General features: G+C 52.1%; 7 protein-coding genes across 7 annotated transcripts; 3 read left to right on the top strand and 4 right to left on the bottom strand.

Annotated features, from left to right (window-relative positions):
- Window positions 1–228: 228 nt before the first annotated feature.
- YVH1 (Tyrosine-protein phosphatase) lies at window positions 229–1,698 on the top strand (the record flags this gene model as incomplete). Its single annotated transcript, XM_014694025.1, has 2 exons — window positions 229–275; window positions 387–1,698. 2 exons carry the CDS (start codon window positions 229–231, stop codon window positions 1,696–1,698), a joined length of 1,359 nt encoding a protein of 452 aa, XP_014549511.1.
- A 6,544-nt stretch (window positions 1,699–8,242) lies between these two features.
- G6M90_00g010040 (uncharacterized protein) lies at window positions 8,243–8,978 on the bottom strand (the record flags this gene model as incomplete). Its single annotated transcript, XM_066129680.1, has 4 exons — window positions 8,243–8,363; window positions 8,418–8,476; window positions 8,525–8,791; window positions 8,862–8,978. 4 exons carry the CDS (start codon window positions 8,976–8,978, stop codon window positions 8,243–8,245), a joined length of 564 nt encoding a protein of 187 aa, XP_065985839.1.
- Window positions 8,979–9,394: 416 nt separating this feature from the next.
- On the top strand, window positions 9,395–11,023 carry RTT106 (Histone chaperone; the record flags this gene model as incomplete). The annotated part of the gene is made up of 3 exons (XM_014694027.1): window positions 9,395–9,479; window positions 9,543–9,854; window positions 9,921–11,023. 3 exons carry the CDS (start codon window positions 9,395–9,397, stop codon window positions 11,021–11,023), a joined length of 1,500 nt encoding a protein of 499 aa, XP_014549513.1.
- Window positions 11,024–11,315: 292 nt separating this feature from the next.
- On the bottom strand, window positions 11,316–12,449 carry aco (1-aminocyclopropane-1-carboxylate oxidase; the record flags this gene model as incomplete). The annotated part of the gene is made up of 1 exon (XM_014694028.1): window positions 11,316–12,449. One exon carries the CDS (start codon window positions 12,447–12,449, stop codon window positions 11,316–11,318), a length of 1,134 nt encoding a protein of 377 aa, XP_014549514.1.
- Window positions 12,450–13,517: 1,068 nt separating this feature from the next.
- G6M90_00g010010 (uncharacterized protein) lies at window positions 13,518–17,151 on the bottom strand (the record flags this gene model as incomplete). Its single annotated transcript, XM_066129679.1, has 4 exons — window positions 13,518–16,438; window positions 16,492–16,841; window positions 16,921–17,019; window positions 17,099–17,151. The coding sequence occupies 4 exons, from the start codon at window positions 17,149–17,151 to the stop codon at window positions 13,518–13,520; spliced, it is 3,423 nt and encodes a 1,140-aa protein (XP_065985583.1).
- A 913-nt stretch (window positions 17,152–18,064) lies between these two features.
- Window positions 18,065–18,703, top strand: chmp5 (Charged multivesicular body protein 5; the record flags this gene model as incomplete). The annotated part of the gene is made up of 1 exon (XM_014694030.1): window positions 18,065–18,703. The coding sequence occupies one exon, from the start codon at window positions 18,065–18,067 to the stop codon at window positions 18,701–18,703; it is 639 nt and encodes a 212-aa protein (XP_014549516.1).
- Window positions 18,704–19,239: 536 nt separating this feature from the next.
- Window positions 19,240–22,333, bottom strand: fbxw1 (Beta-TrCP; the record flags this gene model as incomplete). The annotated part of the gene is made up of 2 exons (XM_014694031.1): window positions 19,240–22,067; window positions 22,135–22,333. The coding sequence occupies 2 exons, from the start codon at window positions 22,331–22,333 to the stop codon at window positions 19,240–19,242; spliced, it is 3,027 nt and encodes a 1,008-aa protein (XP_014549517.1).
- Window positions 22,334–23,006: the final 673 nt, after the last annotated feature.

Below are 23,006 nucleotides of genomic sequence, written 5' to 3'. Positions count from 1 at the left end.
CAGGGCACATTTCGACTTGTATCACGGCGCAGATCATTGTATCAACCGGCATATCAAAGCACGAACCCCTGGCAAATTTCTCTGGTATTGAACAGCCAGTCTGAAAAGACAAGAAAAACCAACGAGCTGGATCCTCCAAACGACCGTGAGCCGCTCTGCCAATGGGATAATTTCGGCCATCAGCTTGACGACCAAGAACTGCGCCAGCTGAAAAATAGCATCGCCGAAATGGCTCTCAGTCGGATTGAAGGCCAGGATAACCTCTACGTAGGCGGGTACGTACTGTATACTCACACTTCTCATGTCCGCTGTGTACGCCACCACCACCATATTTTGCTATTCGACACGAAAATAACCTCAAATCACTAACAGACATCTGTTTGCAGAATCTGGGCTCTTCGCCGCTCAGATACCCTCACGGAAAAAGGTATAACACACGTTCTATCAGTGGTAGGGTTCAGCCCAGACAGCCTGAAAAACTTCAAAGACGAGCCGTGGTCCGAGTATGGCAAGCAATTCCATCATTTACTCATTGATATAGACGACGTGGATGAGTCAAATCTGCTTGCGGAACTGCCAAAGGCGGTCAAATTCATTGACGAGGGTTTGAGGGGGCCGAGAAACAGGAATACGAGTTCAGCTTCAGATCATGCCGAGAGTCAAGGTGGCACGGTCCGAGATGGGAGCGGGGAGAGTGGCATCGTGGACGAAGGACTAGAGAGACTGAAAATATCCAGTCCCAATTCCACGGCTGAAAGCACGGGTGCGGTGTCACAAGCAGGTGGTGTGTTTGTCCATTGCGCCGCGGGAAAGTCTCGCTCCGTGTCGATTGTGGTCGCATACTTGCTCTGGCGGTACCCGAACCGGTTCGATGCCAACGTCGTACCGGCCTCGGCGTATGGCAACGTCAGCAGCAAGAAGAACTCTGGCGCTTCAGCAGCCCATTCTTCGAAACAGAGCGCAGGCAGGAGCAGGTCACGCAAGGAGACAGCAGAGGAAGCAGTCGAATTGGCACTGGGGTTAATCCGACGAACGCGACCGATGGCAGAGCCCAACAACGGCTTCATGCAGCAGCTGGCGCTTTGGTGGGAGATGGGCTGCCCGGACGATGTGGAGACGCATCCTCTCTATCAGCGGTGGGCGTATAGGCGTGAGGTCGAGGAACATGTCGCTGTCGGCCAGGCTCCCAGCCGACTGCGATTCGAAGACGAAGAGCCCTCGGCCACGGCCGCTCGAGCTGCTGCTGCCGCCGGAGGGGGAGGAGGAGGAGACACCCAGCTGACGCTACGATGCAAAAAGTGCAGAAGGACACTTGCCACGGCGCCGTTCATCAACAAGCACGTCGCCTCTGGGTCGTCAAAGACCTTTGATCCGCGGCAGCCATGCCCGCACTACTTTGTCGAGCCACTGAGCTGGATGCGACGAGAGCTGGAAAAGGGTGAGCTCAACGGCCGACTGAGCTGCCCGAACGAACGGTGCGGTGCTGCCGTCGGACGCTACGACTGGAAGGGTCTCCGGTGTGCCTGTGGCGGATGGGTCACCCCAGGGCTGTCTCTGCAGAGAGCTAGGGTTGACGAGGAGATGAGAAGGAATCATGGGGCCGTGGGCCAAGGACAAGGCCCAGGGCTGAGCGAGTTTGCGAAAAATATGGGCATTCGGATGCCTCCCGGCTCAGGGAGGGGTGGCGGCAACTTGTAAAAAAAACGACATAAAAGGGGGGACACACGGCATATACATAGGCTATGTGCCGTAGTGGGATCAAACACAAAGAGGAAGAAAGACACAAATGGTTAACACGACGATGTCGTGGTGGCACAACGTTTTGGGACCTGACAGTGACGAAATGCAGTGGGAAAGCAAGATCCCCCAAATCATGACAGGACAACTCAGCTTTTGGGTCCCTGGTCACCCTTTGCGTCAAATTTTCTGCTCCGGGATAGCCTCCACCATGCAAGTCTCTTTCTTCGCCATCTAACCGATGTGCTCCATCTCTTGTCAAAACCGCGGGCAGAGAGATGACGAGCTTTGTCCTGTGGTGCCAAGAACATGAAGGCTTTTAGGGCCACAAGGTTCCGCATTCGGCGCTGCCATAATAACTCGCTAAATTGTCCAATCGTGCTGCCTGTATATATACATGTCAATATTAGAATGTATATATGTGCGCACGGCCTTTTTGCTCTTCCCTTGTTCCGACATGTTAGTATGGCTTCAAGGATAGCTTTGGGGCTGAGGTAAAGGAGCTATAGGACCCCCGTTCTCTTATCATGGCACTGCCGGGGCGAAGCTGAGCGTGTACTTCTATTTTGAGTAAAGTGAGTCTATTTTTTTTTCCCCTCAAGACACAGGCGGCTCGAATTTCTGGGTATGCAGAGCTTGATGCTTTGCACGGATAATAATGAAACGTGGTTATGGCCGGGATTTAACTTGAGCTGCGGCCTCGCCATTAGGCTTTCAGGGAAGCAAAGAGACGTTTCTACTAATCATTTACGTCATGTTCGCCGATTGCCGCCCGCCTGATGTGCGAGCAAGGCTGCGCGGGTGTGGATGCTATTTCAGACTCTCATCGGATCCCTGAGCAGGCTCTGCCGTCGCCATCCGGCCCACGTTCCAGGCGCAATCAAGAGGCGTCAGTCGAAGACGGCTTCGATGCCGGGGCCCGGCGCAACGCCCGAACTGGAGGCGAGTTCCGTCAAAGGTTCCGTCAAAGGCCATGCTGGCCGGCACCGAGCCGCCCCACTTGAAATGTCACGGATCGGCACGGCGCATGCGACATCAAATGCGAGTCTCGGCCGTATTCCTTCGGCTGGATGCCACGCTAGGCGTTTCAATCCGCCCTGTTACAGGACGAGCAATCTATTGCGGCGCAGGCGCTTTCTCGCGGATTGGATGTGGCACGCTCTATTCCGAGTTTCTTGTTGTTGTCAGGTTCAGCCCGATGCCGTGGCCCAAGTATACCTTTTCCGGGCTTATCCATACACTACGATAAAGGGAAGAAAGAAAAAGAAGACAAGACAAAGAAATCAGTCGAACAAAACGCACCCTGTATACGTACATGTATATCCCGGGATACAGACTCAGATACAACAACATATATGCTAGCGTGTCCTTGGCGGCAGGCAAACCGATTCAGGCCAGGTAGCACAAGAACCAAACCTTGCAAGGGCGTTTAATACGTCCTTGTTTGCCACCGACGACTCCGTAATTTACAGCCGGCCAAGTTGAGAGTACGTGATGCATAATTCCCCGACGCCCGAGTGCAAAAAAATGACGTCTTCTTGGCGTGATTCTCGAGGCTATTAGATCGAGTCATGCCATTGTCGTCTCAGCGGCCCTTCCGTCCGTCCATCAATGCAACTACAGAAAATCCGGCATGACTAGACGACCGGAACTATCTTTGTTCACAAGGCGGCCAGGCCCATGTTGGACACCCCCTCCCCCGGTCCCCTCCTTTCAATATGCCTATGTTATTAGTGTGACAAGGCTAGCGGCCGGGAGGGGTTTTGTTTCCTCGATGGAATCACTACATGTACCATTTGCCCTACGAGGTTTACGCTATGCCTGTCCTGAAGCAAGGGAGCTACGCTGACAGCGGCCGAGTCGCATCCATGCCTCTCCATTTCAGCCGTTGCCGCAGCACGCGCTGCCTCGTCGCCCGTCAACATTGAATCATTGTCGTGAGATTCCATTGCCCGAGATCCGGATCCGGATCTAGTGGTGCTGGCGAGAGCAAGACACTGCCTTCCGGAAATCTTTGTTTGGGGGCGTACCAGCCCGTCAGCAGACACGCGGTTGGTCCCGAGATCCCATCACGCTCAACCGAGGAGAGAGAGGGTTTGGAGAGCCTTAAATCTCACTGCATATTGGCGAACGAGAAGTGCAGCCTTTCCCCCCTCCCGAGTCAAGAGGATCATGATTGCGCAAGTTGTCATTCCGGCCCAACAGCCACGCTGGCCCCATGCCACAGGATCCTGGAAGCGTCTAGGTCGGTTAGGTTGAATCTCATCTCAGGCGTCACGATGCCGTGTCTCTGCTCGCAAACATAAGCGCGCGTCATGATGCATGAAGCAGAGATCCACTGCCGTAAGCAAATTGTGCCCCTACTCCTACGCTGGTCGAGCCTGCGCCCAGCCTCGTCCCATCCTCAGAGTAAGCATCCGCCAAAGGGCTGGCCATTCCCTATGCCAGCCACTGCAGTGTCATGGCGAGTGACTCCCCGAACGTGCGACGCAGAGCACGCAGGGTGTTGGGTGAAGGGCTGCTTCATGTGCGCGTCCCCCGCCCGTCGTGTTTCATGGATTTCCTTCAGCCTTCTCCCACCTCCTTCACCACCACCTCACCTCTGTCGTCGCCGGAGACTGAATAGCAGCATTCTTCTCATGCCGGTCAGGCTGTTGGGCCCCGCAGCATCTCCAGGCTGCGTTGCTACCCATGACACCATCGTCGACGGTACATGCGCTCCAAGTACCTGTTCCTCCGGCTTCAACAACAAGCACACGCCCCCCTCTCGAGCAAAAGCCCTCGCCTCCTGCTTGGGACTTGACACACATGAGCCTGCACGTGCTAGCAAGACTGCCTGACTTGCCCTGAAGTTGGCACTCCGGACATGCAGAAGCATCATGTTGCGGGTGACGCTTGGACGGGACTCTCCAATATAGTCGGGAGGGTTGTTCCCACGGCTATACGGCACGGGCTTTGATGCCCGGCCTCTTATATCCCGTTGACTTGGATGCTTTTCTCAGTGCCGCTTTTGCCTGTGTCAACTCAGATGCTCAGTTGCACGCCTGCTTGGGGAAACAGTCCATATGCTCGCTACGCAGGCGCCCAAGCTTGTAAGGCGGACTACTCTGTTTGTGAAAAGAAAAAGGTAAAAGGGGCGTATGAGTAGATAGCTTTTTGTTTTATATCGGACTTGACCTTTGTCTACCTTCAACAACGACGTGTCCCCTTGCCCGTCTATACGGGACGGAACATGCGCTAGGCGGTGAGCACGGCAAGGGATTCCTACAAACATTTCACTGTTTCGCTCGGCACGCCTTGTAGAACTCTGAAAAGAAGCGTTTGGCAATTCTCGGCAACATCAGATTTAAGCCCAATATGGTCCTCAGTTATGCAAGCACCGGCTGCACCTGTTTGCCGTTCCACGTAGCCCGGCATCATGAGCAACAAGCCCCGTCAATGAGCTCTGTTCTTGGGTGGCATTGTCTCCGTCATGAAACGATAGCAGCAGGGTCTTTGTTCAAATTGCCCAAGTTGGTCTGGCCATTAACGTGCTTGACGCGAGCGCTCCGCAGCTTTGGGACTCGGCAAGCAGCACGTGTCAACCGTTGGAGCCGTCCGTGGTGGCTTTCATCAGACAAACGCATGCCTAAAGTTGCCCGAGTACAAATGCGTTTTTCTTCACTTGACTTACATGACAAGTTTGACTTTCAGCTGATCCTCCAGTGTCGGAGATGTAGCCCCCGTCGTAGGGTACGTCTCGCCGAGGCCCTGGAGTAAGCTTGGTGATGGTGTTACTTGGAGCCTTGAAGGACTCTTTTCTCGATACATCTTTTTCTGTGGGACGGGGTTTGAAGCTACAATCTTTTGCGGGGTGGGCTGTCTGAGTAGCTGAGGTCGAAGCCTCCCCGACTAATACTGATGGTGATTCAAACTTGGGAGGATCATCATAGCCGCAACGCACACTTGAATATAATGTGTACGCGCGGGCTCCATGTACATGGGATATGAGCCAGAGAAGATAGAATCATGAATAAAGTCCACCACTTTGCATTCAAGTATCAAGGTTTTAATTCCCGCCCATGTTCTTCAGTTATTTCACAAGCACAGTAAATGAGAATGGGAACCCATTGTCAGCATAACGGAGCTGACGATCAGCCATGCTTCTTGTTGCGCTTCAAGACTTCTCGGGAGCCAGCCATCGAGCAAGCCGTTTCCTCGCCAGGGCACCTAGCCAAACGGCAGTCGCAAAACAAGAGCTCGAAAGAGGCATGTGTTGAGCTTCTGGGCTGTCCCGGCTGAATTGCGTACGGCAGGGACGGAGCAACTCCCCAACCTGATTAGCCGTCAAATCAGCAATTGCTGGACACGCTTCGAGCCTACGAGCCAGGGCTTGTGGCACCTTTTGATGGAGGTCGAGATACTCCCTCTTTTTTGCTTGTTCGTAGCAGGGTTCTCCTTGTTGTCGTCTTTTATCCACAAGATGTCATCTACAGACACAGATAACACGGATCGCTCTCTGGGAACAATTTAGGCCCCCACCTGCTGGGATCACACTTCATCATGAATGGATTGAGAAAACTAAACGCACCCATAGAGCAAGCCGCATGCCATCAGCTGTGCAGGATGCCATGTGGGCCGTAGCTTGTGATAGCCGTGGCTTTAGCTTGCAGCCAGAGCGTCAAGCTAAAAAGGCAACAATCGCCATAGTAGGGTTGCATCGGACGGCCGCGCCAACATTCTCCTTAACTAGCACATGGCTTGATCTAGGATTGAGTAAGGGTTCTTTGGCCTTGCCTATTGATCGGCTACTCACAACAAGATAGAGGGTTATCTATTCATTGAGCATACATTCTCTGACTTGGCTTGACAGGCGACTAATTGTGCGGTAATCAACACGCTTAGCCGTTGATTGCGCAAAGTCTAAAGGTCCTCTGGGGGGGTTTATCTGTAGTTACGGTGACTCGGGCTAGTACTTCCACCCGTCAATGTCCCAGGAACAGCTCGAAATTGAATCGGCCGACAGTAGCAGTCCGAGAGCAGGTGCCGTACTTGGGGGACTTCTGTTGCCATCAAAATGCAGAATCCTTGCAAGCTGCGGTCTGTTGGTGCGCAAATAATCCCAGGTTCATGACGGGGAGGAATCGCATCTGTTTGGCCACCGGAACAAAGCATGCATGCCAAAGTGCATCATCCCACGCCTTGCCCCTTGCGTTAAGCCGAGCTCTTCAAGTCTTGAAGCGAAATCCATCACGGGTGGCCTCGGGGACTTGCGCAATGTCTCAATGCAAGCTGCGAGGAAAACGCTGCCTAACCTCGCAGTTTTCAATTGCGACCCAAGGGGGTGGGAAAGCTGTGACAGAATCCTCCTCGGGGGTGGCTTGCTGAAGCTGAAAATTGTCCGTCAACATTTGTCAAGCAAGGCAGCTAGTGTCTCTTTAGACTTTCAAGTCCTCGTCAAAAAATATCAGGGTACTCTCAGCTTTCCGCCACATTTCGGTGGGAAGGGAATATCAAAAGATGTACTCTATCGTTTGTGGATAGCGATTTCAAAACTCACTGTTTCAATTGGTGAAAAATTACTTTATTCCTTCTGATGCTAGATTCCCGGAAGCCTCGGTCGGGTAAGACGATATTGGTCTGCTTGTGTCGTAAGAAGAGAAAGTTGGGCCGAGTAAAGCCAAGGCGACTGTAGCCTTTTGCCTTGTGAGCGCGACCAACTTTTCTGTGTCCTTCTCATGGCCTTGGTAGTGTAATCTAGAGGGTCCTTTTTGCCTGAAGCTCGTCATTGAGTTGCGCATGGAGTTCAGGTCTAGGGGGCTGTAAGGTGAAGAGTGCAACGGATGAGCATTCGCAATGTGGCGCCACGAGTCAGCTTTTGAGTACCGATTCGCCTAGATGCTCCAGGATCTCTCGCATCAGCGCCATCCGATCTGATGAAGCTTGGTCGGTAAAAAGCAAGTTCACATCTCATTGTTGATTATCAGATTCTTTCATCGAATAAGACTTTGGGCACGGTCGCCAATCTCGTAGGCGAATAGCCGTTATCATCGCAGGGGCCATCGATTGAGATGAACTGCTCACAAGACACTACGTTTGAGTATCATCTAGCATATAAAACTGAATGCGGCCTTTCCTTGAAATTTATATCCGTCTGAGGCTGCTAAAAGAACAAGTTTGCCGAAGCGTCGCTGAGAAGTGATAAAGGAGCCCTGGCGCCCATGAGAGAAGAGTCAGAAGACTGTGGAACTAAATCGATTAGTCAAATTTGGGTATCTTAAAATTCTATGTTTGTCCGAAATACGAAGCAACACAATCCAGTCATTCAGATAGTTCATGAAATGCTGCGGTGCTTGGCCCCTACACAACCCTTGATGATGAAAGGCATGAGAATGCAAGCCGACTGAGTGAAGATAATTGTAGCGACTACTACCTTGCTAATGCCCCATCACAAGCTCTCTTGCTTTCTGCATGGTCAAGTCATCCCCTGGCATGTGTTCCTGAGTGCAAACGATGCAACATGATATTATTTGGCGGGGGGAGCAGATGGAACAGATGGAAAGTATCCAGGTTGGGAGACCCGCTCTCGATCTCTCTTTGCAGCTTCAACCTGTCGTTTTCTTTGAAGCCGTTGTTGGTAGAATGCACTGACATGGTTAGCGCGATAGATACATGAAACAGAGGCCAACCAGAGTTCAAACCTCTTGAGTTCAAAGACACGAGGCTCTTCGTTTGGTATGCCGGATCCATCGTCCTTGGACTATCGACAGGTCAGATGATGAACGCAAAAAGCCCATGAAGTACACACGTTTTGAGCCGACTGATCAGCCACCTTTTCCTCGTCTTTGCTATCCTTCTTATCAGTGTCCTTGTCCTTTTCCTTGTTGTCTTTTTTGTCTTTATCTTTTGACTCCTTTTCTTTCTTTTTGCGTTGACGTTCCTCGTATTCCTTCTTTAGCTTCTCGGTCTCCTCAGCTATTTCCTTCTCGCGCTTGGCCTTGAGTGCGGCTTCGTCAATCTTTGGGGTGCAGAAGTAGGTGTCCTTTAAATGTGACGGACAGACATAGAAAAAGTCCTTTATCAGTGTTAAACCAAGTCTAAACACCATCCGAGAAACATACAACACGCAACCTATCTGAACCTACCTTCTTGTCTGGCGTAATAAGAACAGAAGTGCTTGGCTTGTAGCAAACGTCACAAGTTTTGGCTGCGCTTTCGGCCACCTTTCTATGCGTGTAAAGATTGGGGAATGGGGCCGACATGGCTCTGCAAACGACTTGTCTTATTCCCAAATCAATCCTTCCCTAAGACGGTATGATATTCTCTAGCACTCTTATGGTGTTTGATGGCGGCGGTAGATGGTTGGCGAGGCGTATTGACTTCAAGAAGGTCTGAGGACGCATGGAATGTCAATGGACCCCTCCGCGGGGCAGCCCCAACTTCGTGGGTCGGCCATCGAGCTCTGCATCTCTCCAACATGGGCAAAAATGTACCCAAAAATTCTTATGTAATCATCCAGGTTTCGCGCCGACGTCAGTCGCTTTCTTCTGTTGCCGCGCTGGCCATGGCCGTGATTGCAATGTTGTTTCTTTAATCCCAAACCAGCTCACTTAATTGCTTTCTCCATCGCGTTTGCCACGCTTGTACAAGTCAATTGGCAAGCACGGAACCCGTTACCATGTCTACAGCCCTTGATTCACAGAGGCTTGGCCTGATCTTCCAGTCGCGACCAGATATTATCGAGGGGATCAACCGAGCCGCCGGTAAGCACAAAGCTCCGTGAGCAATGCCCGAGTTATGATTGGAGGTTCTGATCGCGGCCTTAGATTCGCCTGGACGCATTGCTCTCTTCAACGAAATCGCCGGCCACGTCTACGACCAACTACACAACGGTGGCGAGCCCGCCCTGAAGAAGCGGAAAGTCGACACTCCCATGAATGCAAATGGTACACAACAGGCAGAAGTGAGCTCTGGAAACGCTTCTGATGAGCCCGTGCTATTGCATATTAAGGAGATATCCGTTTCGGTCCCCCAAAGAAAGAAATTCGAGATATGCCTTACTCAAAACTTTGTATACGCCAGGGCCCCTGGAACAACTGTCCCTATTCCAGGCATAACATACGCTTGGAAGGATATCGGTAGGCATTTGCAAGCCAGCGTTGTTACTACTGGGATCAAGTTTCGAGACCCCTGACTTTTTATAGAATACCTCTTCTACTTGCCTGTGCCAGAAAAGGCGCAAATACAGCACAACTATGTTCTCTTCCCCCGAGCAACATGCCTCCCGTCAAGGACCAATCCACCGACCATCGAGCCGTTAGTCTTCACAGTTCCCGCTACGGCGCCAAAAGAGGGCACCATTGGCGGCACCGAAGCGTCAGCTGCTGCTGCGGTATCGGACACTTACAAGTCACTTTTCCACTGGGCATTTGACAGGAGGCTGCGAGCTGCTGGGAACGCTCATGATATCATCTCAGCAGATCCCAACAAATTTCACAGCGTTGTTCGCCAGCCCCACCGACCGAATGAAAGGGCTGTGCATGTGAGTGGCTTCCGTGGTTCAAAGGACGGGTATCTTTTCTTCCTTGAGAACGGCATCCTGTGGGGATTCAAGAAGCCCCTGATCTTCATTCCATTGGACTGCATTGCTGCTATTAGTTACACTAATATCCTGCAAATTACCTTCAACATGGTGGTGGAGACTTTCTCGGGAGAGGGTGAACCAAACGAGGAACTGGAATTTGGCATGTTGGATCAACAGGATTACGGAGGCATTGACGATTACGTGAAGCGCAACCGGCTGCAGGATCGAAGCATGGCAGAACAAAGAAAGGCTAAGCTTCAACTTGCTGAAAACAGGGGCCCAAAGAAAGGCTCAGATGATGCTGAAGGTGGCAATGCTGAAGGTGGGACCGAGCTAGAGAAAGCCCAACTCGAGGCTGAACAACAGTTACAAGATGACGAGGACGAAGATGAGGAAGACTACGATCCTGGTAGCGAAGGGGACAGCGAAGGATCCGGAGACTCTAGTGACGAGAATGGCGATGATGATGATGATGGTGACGGAGATGGAGAAGAGTATGATGACGATGAGGAAGGAGTAGAGGAGGGAGAGGAGGGAGAAGAGGAAGAGGAAGAAGAAGAAGAAGAGGTCAAACCAGAACCAGTATCAAAGCCTGTACAGCCGGTGGGAGCTGCGCAGAGCAAGAAGACGTCCCAAGTCCCCGTTCGCCAGGGATGGGCGACAATGGCGAGCTCACGGCCGACAGAGGATGTGGACATGGAAGAAAAGTTTGAAGTCATGTAACGAGCACAGGATGGCGTTTTGTATTCTCCATGTGTACGAGTGACACGAAGCTCTGGGACGACGCTACAAGGGTTGGAGTATTAATACCATCAAAAAGAATGTATGCTGCGCGTCTTGCATTCCCACCCCGATACCAAGCAGAATAAACCATCTCGGAAAGAAGATGCACTCAAGTTCAAAGTCGCGTGCACAACCCCCCCGCACCAATTCGCGACGCAGTGTTCTCATATCCGCAGCATCTTGCAGGTCTACACCTCGCATCAACCCAGCGACACCCCATCACAGTCGTCCATCAACTACTCTTCCCCCCATCCGCCTCATTTCCCCAGGTCATCAACTGTCGCGACCTACTAGCGACATACTCCTGCGTGCTAATCTCGTCGTACTTCGGCCCTTCCCCCTCGCCGACACAGCTCTCCAAAACACCACACCGCTCGTGGAGGCCGAAGCCCCAAAAGAACGGAATGCTCACCCTCTCTTCACCACTCGGACTTCGCGCCCTGTGCACAGTGCTCACGTACCGATCGTTGGTGATCCTCTGCAGAAAGTCTCCAATATTCACGACAAACGTACCAGGAACAGGCAGGCCGTTGATCCACTGCCCGTCCCGGTTGAGAATCTGCAGCCCACCTGTGGAATCTTGCCACAGGATAGTAAACAGTCTGAAGTCGGTGTGGGATCCCATCGACACTTGTCTCCGTGCACCTGCAGGTGGCTGCGGCTCCTTCTTTGGGTAGTAGTTCAGGAGCATCATCACGTCAGGATACTTGACCTTGGAGTCCAGATGGTCTTCCGGAAGATCCAGCGAGAGAGCAAACGAGCGCGTGAGGGCTCTTGCCAGCCCCAGGCAAGATTGGAAGTAGGCGACGAGTGCGGCTTTGAGCTCGGGCATTTGCGACGTCGCCTCCCAGGGAGACTCGTCCGCCTTGATGTACTTGCGCGCATGTTCCGGGACCGCGTTGATGTCGCCCATCTCCGGGTCGTACGTAGCATCGTACGCCCAGGAGAAGGTTTCTCTGTGGTCGGCCCCTTCATCGGGGTTTATCCGTTGAGAGGCAAAGGGGCGATAGCCCGATATCTTGCCCTGGCTCGGTGCGATCTTTGCCCTCAGCTTTGTCTCCAGGTCCTGGCGGAAGAAAGCAAGTGCCGTTTCATAGGCACCGGCGATGACGGCATCGGGCACACCATGGTTGGAAATGTAGAAGAAGCCAATGTTTTCAGCGGCATCTCCGATTTCCCTAGCCACAGCACGGCGGTCGTCGATGGAAGGGCTGAAGGCGCGGGAAATGTCAATCACGGGTATTTCCGATGGCAGCGCGTCTCGAGGTGGAGTTTGAAGAATAGTTCGTGTAACGGGCTCTTGTCCAGATGCCAGTCTGAGCTGAACCGTTTTCGGCTCATTCACCATTGTTTGTGATTTCTCCATCTTGAAGATACAATTTGTTTGACTTGGCTCAGACTGGCTCCGCCATATAATGTCATTTCCGCGCCTAAATATATATACGTCGAGCACACAGTCCGTAGCATCATGACTCAGGTGATCAGTCTTCTTTCACGTGGGACAAGACGAGGGGTCCCATGATTGTGCAACCGCCAAGATTACACTGTTCGCAGCAGGCTGCGCTTTACTAGGCAAAACGTGCAGGTACGGGGAGATGCTTTGTGTACGATTGCGCTGATATCACACGATATACGAGGAGAAGGGGGTAATGCCGGTGCATGAGAGTGGCCTCTGGCCACGCCATTTTTGGTATGACGGTTGATTTCTCCAAAGTTTTTGGCTACGTGCTTCGGATAGATACCGCCTTGAGATCTTTGCATACTACCCGTCGAATGTTGCGGACACCGAATGCGTTGGCAGCCGCGGAGCCAGAAACCCCTTCGGCCGGCGCGGGCGGAATCTCGCGAGCTGACGGATGCCAATATAGATGAGATGGATGGATCACAAGCATGTCACTTGCCATGAGAGACTCCATTTACAGAGGGCAATTGCCTTGTTTGTTTGTTCTATCTATCCAAGTATTGATATTCAAGAAAACGAGTGTTCGCCTTTCGCCATGCTTTCCAAACAACAACAAAACTAATAATGGTATCTTTCCCTGCCACGACAACACCATAAAAAATGCTCCAATTTTTTTTCATGCCATCCAACTCAACGCCGTCGCAATGCCTGTATGCAATCATAAAATATATCTCTAAGAGGCAAAATGCTGTCATCCCGGCTCAATAAACGATAACAATGAACAAAGGTCCAAGTAAGACGAGGAAGCATAAGAATATGCAGAACCACAAGTGAGGAAAAGGAATAAAGAATATGCAGAAGCAGAAGCAAAGCAAAGCAATAAAGAATATGCAGAGGCACAACCAAGGAAAGCAATAAAGAATATGCAAAACCCCAAGGAAACGAACCATAAGGATATCCAGAAATCGGGAAAACAAACAAACAAACAAACGCCTCATTTCTTCCTGCTTTTCATCGTAATTATGTAATTGCTCATGTTCGAACTCGAGTCGACGATCGTGTAACTCTACTTGGTTTTGCTGGGGTTCCATTCTGGGACATCCCCAGAGTTGCTGCAACCTTGGCGGTGCGCTGTTGTTTCTGTGCAGTCATGGTTCGCGTGGGCTTCACGATGCCACTGCCACTTGCCTTTGCAATATTCTTGCCTTTCATGGTGGCGATGCGGGATTTCTTAGCATCTTCACCTTGGTGTGCTTCGAGTGGAGTCTTCCATCCAACACACTTGCGGCCATTCGCTCCCTTAGTTGGCTCTTCGGGATCACGACTTGCTTCGCCGGATTCCTCGCCGAGTCCCTTTTCCTGGTACCTAGCCAAGACCTGTGCGGGATACTCTGCATTGCCTCTATTCTTGAGAGTGTTCTTGCGAGTCTTGTTGGAGATTTCCTTTTCTTCATTTCGAGTGCGGTTGAATCCAGCACGACCACTGTTGGGTCGACCTCGTAGATTGATAGGGGTTGGGATGGATGATTTGGCGGTGTAACCAGGCTGCTGTCCTCGCAATCTAGTAGATCTGCGATATCCTGCGCCAGTTTCCGCCTGTTCCTCCTCACTGCGTTTGTCGGTGGTTGTGCCACCATTTGTAACCGCAATGGGGTTTGCCTTCGTATCATTGTTCTGAGTTCCAACTTCTGGGGCCTTTCCCTTTGGATCGGGGAGTGATTTCTTCTCTGGGCCAGGATTGTTGGCTCGTCGAACCTTCTTAGGCAGAGGAGCAATAGATGTCTTCAGAGAAGAGTCAGCGTCTTGGTTCTCGGTGTCTGCCTTGCGCTTGCCCTTCTGGGGGCTTTCGACATTGGGACTCTTAATCCCAAGTGGTGCACGTCTCACTGCTGGCGCAACAGGAGATCCGGTTTCTGTGGTAGAAAGGCGGTTTCGATGAGTTCGCTTGATAAAGTCTCTCATATAGTCGCGTCCCGGGCTGTCTTCGTAATGGTTTTGTTGAGCAGGCTGGCTGCCATGCTGAGTGGAATTGCCACTTGAAGCAGCGTGAGGCTCTTGATGAGCAGAGGCGGGCGACGTCTGTGAAACTGCTTCGTCGTGGGAAATAGATCGGTTGACTGGTGTGAATGAAGTATTCAGTTTGGTCTCGGGTGATGGAGTCCTGATCGAGGGGCCCTGATTCTCCTCGACAGTCACCACAGGAGGACTGGCCAAGTCCGATACGGCTGAGATGATGTGTTCATTGTGCATCGAAGAAGGCGAGATAGCTTGCTCAGTTCGTGGCGAATCTTGACCGTTTGTCAAGGCAAGTTCGTTGACTTCTTCGAAGGTAATTCGTGGTGATGAAGATATGCAAGAAGGGGTCGTGGTGAAACGAGATTCGTCCATGCCCTGACTATTGGGAAACAAGTATGTATACTCGGTAGGTAGCTTAAACCTAACAACGAGCCTGCCGTTCTCTTCAGTGACCATGACCTTAGCCTGGCCACCGCAGCATTCGACAGCCATCTCAGCCAAGCGATTGATTGCCAGAGGACTGGAAACGGGAGAAGGACCGGAAGCTCGAAAAATGTTGGGATGTCGGCGCACGTCGATTTTGCGCATGCCGTCTTTGTTCCCGGCTCGCTTTGGAGCGGGTGTGCTCTGGACACCGTCGCCAGACTTGCGACCTGTCATTTTGCCCCAAGAAATGGCAGGTGTCGTCATAGTCGAGGCAGGCTCGGAAAAAGCTGGCTTTTCGGGAGTTCGACCCAAGTTCATAGGAACAGGGTTGTGGCCATCGGAGGCAACTTCGTGTTGTGCCACGAAGACACCCTCACTCGTAAAGTCATACTTGCGAGGCGAGATTGTCTGTCGTCGGGCAATCTGTGTTCGGACGAGGCTGCGAGTCACAGGTTCACTGTTGCGTCGAGTGATCTTTTTGGTGGTCTGTTTAGCTCTACTAGTAATAGTGCTACTGAGCCAGGTAGGCGCGTTGAAACATGAAGTAGAGGGCCCAAACTTGAGTTGAGCTGAATCAATAGACGAAATCGGTTGCAGAGAGGATTTGTCGAGCTTGGGTGTCGATGTCGGAATGGATTCGACTAGGCCCAGACCAGCCTTGCCATTCTGCAGTGGAGTAGCAGTCTGAAGAGGAGTTGAAGGTTCCGCCTTGGACACTTTCGAAGGTGTCTGCGCAATAGGTTCGGAGACCTTGGTTGGTGATAGCTGAAGTGACGGACACAGGTTCGTAGTGTTGTTCAAGTTCGAGAACGAAGAGTCATATGAGGGTGCACAGAAGTGCTTCGTCGGGCCGGGAGACAGGCAGGGAATATCAGCAAGTGGTGAAGAGGGTGCACCGTGAGCGATGACACGAGCCAGTGGCGAAGGGCTCTGGGCCGCTTCAATTGAACAAGGCGAATCAACAAAAGGTGTGGAAGGTGATCCAAGAGATTTGACAGGAGAAATGGCCACTTGGGGGCTCGTCGCAGGCATCAGCTTGACGACAGTATCGCTCAAATAACGAGGAGAGGCCTTGAGTGGTTCAATGGGAAGCGGTGATTTCTTGGTTGGCGATTTGCCCGACTCGTCCTGGAACTTGTCAAGCTCAAGCATGCTCAGAGGTTCAGGCTCATCTGCAATGACCGGCAGGGGTCGTTCGCCACATATCGCAACTCGCTCTCGGGTGCTATAGCATCCCATCTCTTTGAAATTGTAGGCCACATCAGTAATGGAACCTTCCAAAAACGTAATCCGTGTGCCACCCCTGTTAGTGGCTACGCGAGTGAGATGAAGGACTTCGGTGTATGTTATCAGCTTGTATCCGCCCCAGAGCCCATGTGTTTCGATACAGTCGTTTCCAGCAATGCGTCGTTTGGCAGGAATAGTTGAGCGATGAGTCTGGGTCTGCAGAAACCTGAGCTCGGCGCGAAGAAGCTCTGGGTCGATTTCCAGGATTCCATTGGCAATGTCCACTGGATAGCACGTTAGTACAAACGTGAACAAGAGACTTTGTCAAGAGACTTGCCTTTTGCTTTCATGAAGAAATGAGTCGTCTCGGCCTCGGATTCAGGTCCGCCACAAAATGCGATAAGAAATTCATTTGGTTTGAATGACTTGAGTCTGAGAGACTTCTTCGGGGGCATCTTGCATTTTGTCGGTTCTGTCCAGGCCGCAATGCGCTTGGTGGCAGCAATTTCCGAGTTTCCAGATACGAAAAAGCGAGTTCCATATAGACGTGGCTGTGGGTGACATGTTCGTCTCATGACAATACGGGTAAGATTGGTGTTCTGCGAAGGGAGGTATTCGGTAGGGACGCGGTGCCATGCTGGTTCTCTTTGGAAGGGGATTGGTGCTCGTAAGACGCCAACCCAAGACCTACAAATGCCAACAGTCAGTAAGTTCAGCCGTCACATGACGTAATTCACTTGTGGAATTTGATATGAGATTTTCATACAGATTTGTGTAGCGAAGACCGGTAGAATTCTTTCCATAAGATGAAGTGCCATTGTCAGGTGCCGGGAAGAAGATAACGAAAGACGGGGGCAGGTTCAAGCTGTGAGACGCGCCATGTCAGTTTCCCGAATTCAAGAAATAAATGTCTAGATGTTCCATCACCATGAACATGTACTTACCTGATCTTGGGCTTGAGCCCAAGTCCCCAGATTTGGGGAGTAGGCGCGTCCATGAGGTCGGCCTACGAAATCGGGTGTTTGGAACGCGATTGCAGTAATCGAAAAGTGACAGGGCAAGCGCGTTGCAGATTGGTGAAATTGTTTTGTGAAAAGTGTCGTAACGGCAGTAGCAAAGAATTTGTGCTAAGAGCATCAAAAAACCGTAAAAGAGCAGTGCGATTTGAAAATTGCTTTGAATTGTTCGTAACAGTAGCTGGTGATGAAGATGGGAAAATACAGACTCTCTCTCATACATCCGTCTAACTAGCATTTGTTTACCTAGGCCCAGCCAGCATCATTGCGTACCGGAGGACGCTAGTCCTGAACGGGACAATGTGGGCCCCTGGCCATAGAGTGGTGGGGCTTCTAATAAACGCGCCTGTGAAAGAGTAGCGATTGTGGGCTGTTCTCATTGGCCCATGGCACTCAGGTAAGCGACAGCTGGTCGCGTAAATGGCATCGTACGCGAGGCAGGAGCAGCCGCGGCGTCGTGTTGCGTACCATCACACGTCATCATTTCAAGAGCTCCAAAAACAATAAGGTTTCCAAATGATGAATTTGCTTGTGAAAAGGGCATGTTATTAGCAATCCCAGTGCCAAATTTTCGTTTCGCATTGCTGGCGAGCTCCCAGGTGCTGACTGATCCGCCCTTTGACGTCGAGACAAGGTCGTGTGGGGCAGCAAACGCATTCATTGTCTGACTGCCCCTCCAAGAAGCGGCTCTAGCTCCCAACAGCCCAGCCCTCGTCACTGTGAATCTTGGGACGTCATCCCTTTGACGTTGACGCCTTTGGACTACAATATTGTATCGCTGAGCCACGACTCGGGATACACCTTCCAAGCGAGCCTCTACCGAATCTTGAACTCAAGTAGTTTTCATCCTAACCTCCCCTCCCGCCACCTTAAAACCGCGTTCCAACCACCGCCATGAACCGAATTTTCGGCTCCAAACAGTCTGGCCCAAAGCCCACTCTCTCGGGCGCCATAACCAACATTGACACGCGGATCGCCTCTATTGATACGAAACTAAAAGCCCTCAACGGTGAACTGTCCGCATACCAAGAAAAGCTGTCCAAATTGCGTGAAGGCCCCGGCAAGCAAGCCATCAAGCAAAAAGCCCTCAAGGTCCTTCAGCGCCGCAAAGCCTACGAGGCCGAAAAGGAAAAACTCGAGGGCCAAGTATGGAACATGGAGCAGGCGTCCAGCATGCAGGATAATTTGAAAAATGTCATGACGCAAGTCGATGCGATGAAGACGACCAAGAAGGAGCTACAGAAGCAATATGGCAAGATTGATATCGACAAGATTGAGCAGCTGCAGGATGAGATGGCGGATTTGATGGACGTGGGGAATGAGATTCAGGAGAGTCTGGCGAGGAGCTATGATATTCCGGATGAGGTGGACGAGACAGAGCTGGATGCTGAATTGGAGGCTTTGGGGATGGAGCAAGAGTTGGAAATGGAAATGGGAGGTGCGGTGCCTGGGTTTTTGCAGGATGAGGTAATGCCCGAGTTTGTGGATGAGCCTCCTCAGACGGAGGATAAAGTGAAAGAGGCTGCCGGTTAGGTACTTATGTATAGGACAAAAACTACATGTTCCAAGGGGGCGGTATTTTGGAGGCTTTGGAGTTGGAAAACAACTAAGCTGCTTCAAGGTCGCGGCGATAAATGTGGCATAGCAAGCGTGGGTTCGCACGAGTTCACTGTGGGTGAATGCAACTTTGTACTCACTGCTATAGCACTTCACATCAGATCACCACGTCGAGGCATTTACGTAGCGGATATGACTTATTAAAATACTCAATGTTTAATTCCTAATTCCTAAATCCTACACGTGTCAATGCGAGATATCTCCCAGTGAAGTCGCAACCGATCCATAAACACCCATCACGGTCCATCAACTATGGGCCTATGCCCCAATGTGCGCCTTGGTATGTGTCAACACCTTCTTTCCAAGATATAAACCAGTCCCTTAGTGCCAAAAGTTCGCCAAAAAAAAATTAAAATATTGGTCACACGAGTGTCCCATCTCATCATAAGATCCAGCACGAAACAACTCCCTGACATGCAGGCGGCTAGGAAAGCAGCCAAAAAAATCAGTGTCTAATCCACTGTAGCAAAGAATCGAGCAGTCTCCTCGAGCTCACTATCTCCGTTGCAAAAGTCCCAGCCCACAATGACGGGCGCTTGGCTACAGCACACAATCTTGCGAGCATCGAACTGGAGCTTGAATACGCGAGCTGGTGCATTCTCTGCCCCGGCAATATGCGGGTGGTGATGCGCCGGCGGGGGAGGGTTGTGTTGTGCTGGTACTTGGGCTGGTTGAGCTGGTGCAGGCGTGGGGGTCGGAAGAGGATTTGGCATTGGCGTAGCAGCCGTTGCCATGTTCACGTCTGGAGCAACATGTATCGCAGCTAGTGATGGTCCGGCGATGGCTTGTGTTGGTCTAGGGGTTGGGATATCTGCGGCCTGGTACGTTGCCGGCATTCCGGGAGGATTGCTGGGTCCCGCAACAGAAGGACCAGCAGCGGCAGCAGGCGGCGCTGTTGAGGCTGGATTCGGTGTACTGGCCGGGCGTTGTCTTGTCGACTGCTGCCCGGTTTGAAAGGCGACTAACGCTGCTGTGATGGCTTGTCGAAGCTGTGTGCGTGCCAATGGCGACGGCTCGCGTTCAATGACAGACTGCAGGTAGTTGTGGTGGCTAAGCATGGCTGGATAATTGGCCAATGTCTGCTCCAGTGCTCGGGCACCAAGGGGGACGACTTGATCAATCAAGTTCATATAGAGCCCGGAGGTCCCCTGCGCACCGACGCTGGGGTCGACGCTGGCCTGGCTCATCTCCCCAAGGGGCGGGAGTCTGCTGCGGGAGGCAGGAATGCGCATGGCCGGGGGACCAGCAGATGGGTGCATTGGGAGGCCCCCTTGGTGTTGATTTGAAAAAGTAGGTTGTAGGATGGGTTGTGGCGGTATGGCCAGGGCCATGTTTCTCTGCGCTGCAGCTGCCGCCTCTTCCTGGCGAAGGTGATGGGCCGGTTTCCAAACACCCTCCTTGTCACGTCTCCAAATAATGATGCTCTGATCGTATGACCCAGACACAATTCGTCCATACTTGCGACCGCCGCCCCCTCCAGGTGGCACCTTGGCTCCAAATGCCTGCACATCAGCCGGCCTAGAGCTCCCTGCGTTCACTCTCCTAGTTCTTCGGTTTCGTCTCTCACCATCACGGGCCACCTCTCCGGCCTCAACAGCTTTGAAGTACTCAGCATCCACAATCTTGGCATCCACCTCATCTTCAGCCTTGCTGTATGGCAGATCACCAAAGCCCGCTTGCACGGTTCTGACCAAATGCGCGTGGCCACGTAATTGTGCAACCTTCAACCCGGTAGGCGCGTCAAAAATGCACACCTCGTAGTCACTGCTACCACTTACAATTCGTCGTCCGTCGAACTCGACGCAGGCGATGCCCTTATCGTGAGCAGGGATGGTTTGCGTGCACACTTGGTCCGGCCAGTCCCAAACCTTGATATGCCGGTCTCCGGACACAGACACGATGGTGCGATCTCTAACCTGAATGGCATTGACGGCAGCACCGTGGCCTTCCAACCGACCAATCATGGTATATGGTTCCTTGACAGGTAGCTCCTGGGCTAAATCCGGTTCATAGCCGTATCGCTTGATGGTCTTCCCAACGGCGCTGAATGCCGACTCGCCCGCCCCATACCCCAGCTCTCCAAAGCGAAGTGGTCTTCTGTTAAAGATTTTGATGGTTTTGTCTTTCGAGGATGTGACAAGAATCCGTTTGTCGAAGCGAACATTCAAAACTGACTCACGATGCGCCTTGGTAATTTGTTGAATAAGCTCGCCGGTTGAGAATTTCCAGATGAAGACATTAGAGTCACTGCTGCCCGAAACAATGATATCCTCGGAGGGGTGAGCGTCAAACTGCAGACACAAGACCGAACCATTGTGTCCGATTAGCGGGGGTCGAACTAGGCGACGCGTTCGAACGTTCCAAATACGCATCGTCTGGTCTCTGCTGCCGCTCACTAAATAGTCTGCGTCGAACTGCAGAGTATAAACGCATTCTTGATGTCCCTCTTCGGGGTACTGAGGGTGTGGCAGCTGGAAAGTCGTGTATTTGCCAAGTTCCCAGTTGGACTCCAGTCGTCGTCGCATGTTGTAAAGATACTTCCAGTTAATGCGATACCTTGAGCTACCAATGTCCCAAGCCCACAGGGTTGATCGTATTGAAGCACTTGGGTGATCTGGAGGCAATATAGGAGGCAAAGAGGGTTCCGGTGTCCCTCCGGGCTCCTTTCGCTTGGCACGCACAACATCTGATGAACCACAGCTCCTATCTACGCCTTTGCCCTTGTAGGCTGACGAACTTGACGCAAAACTAATGTCCATATCGACATCCCCGCCTGTGAGTGACATAAGTTGCCGATTTGAGGAAAATGATGAGCCAGGAGTTCCAAAAATGCTGCTACCCTCGATTCCTACTGGTTCTGGGACCATGTCCTGGCTCCGAGACGTCCCTGTCATTTCCTGGTCTTCATCTTCATTCAGTATCGCACGAATCTTGTTGGTCTGGCCATCCGCATTCTGGATTCGATGTAAGTGACCAATAGAGCTTGTTAGACCAACGTTGACTCTGCCCTCGCACAGTTCAATCTCGCTCGCCACCGCCTTCCAGCCTTCGAGATGGTACAGGCGCTCCCAGAGTTTCCGATCCAATGCCAATTCGTACCAAGCGCGGCATGTTTGGGCGACACCAACTAATGAAACGGGATCTAGATATCCCAGTATTTTGAGACAGATTTCGGCTGGAAGATATTGGACGAAATCGATGTATAGCCGGGGATTTAATCGCTGGACGATCTCGGCGATGGCCGATGTGGGAAGGTCATCGAGAAGCGCGAGTGTTAATTCTGCGTAGGAAAACAACAGTCAGCAACAGCGCTCAACTAGTCAAGTTTCAAGATGTTTGTTAATTACCCTTCTTGACAGACACTGGCAACGCCGAGGCATTGCTTGCCAACCAAGATGGCAGCTCTGCCGGTGACCGTAATGTCGCTAAACTCGCCGGCAGACCATGATGAACGGTAGGATTTAAAGGGTCCTCCGAATAGCCTTCATCGGGCTGATGTGCTGGGGAAAACGGATCCATGGCCGGAAGTTGGTCAGGCTTCGCCATTGGGCTGGAAGCCAAGAGACGGACGACGCGGGGAGCCGAGAACACGGCCTGGCAGAAAAAATTGAGGCAAATAAAGTTTGCACAGGCCACAGGCCACAGGCGATGCAGCAGATGGCAGGATTTATTATTTCGCGGGGCGGCTGCCGGGGCGACCGTGATGCCGTGTCGATCCGGCCTGATGCGTGGTGGATTGAAGCTCCCTTGGCTGACTGAGACTTGGTCACGAAGCAGGCGCAAACACGATGCGCCCGTTTGAAGCAGCGGCGTAGCACGAAAGCGATGCCGAGCCGCTGTTGTCTGTCAACTATCAGCGCGTGCACACGGCGGTCCTCCTCGATCTCGGTGAGATGGGGGCTTTCGTGAAACGATGACAGCCGAGAGGGTCTCGTGGTGTTTGTTATCAAGGCGTCCGCGGGCGGCGACTTGGGGGTGCTGGGGTTGCACCGGAATGAGGCAAGGACCAACAGCAATTGAGCTTGAGCAGCAATTGAACCAATTGACGGCTCGGCCAGCAAGGACAAGGGCAGCGGGTGACGGTTACGATGGCTGTAACGAGTCTGGTGAGGTCAATGTCAATTCCGGGTGGCGGCTGGGGCGGCGAATGGCGGGTGGTAGCACTAATCGTTGGCCAGGCCAGACATCCATAGGCCTCGAGCTAGCGCACGATAAGCCG

This window comes from Metarhizium brunneum, chromosome 1 (genome assembly GCF_013426205.1).
Source record: "Metarhizium brunneum chromosome 1, complete sequence".
NCBI lineage: Eukaryota > Fungi > Ascomycota > Sordariomycetes > Hypocreales > Clavicipitaceae > Metarhizium > Metarhizium brunneum.
Note: the sequence above shows the minus strand (reverse complement) of the source record. Positions and strands in the feature narration are given on the sequence as shown.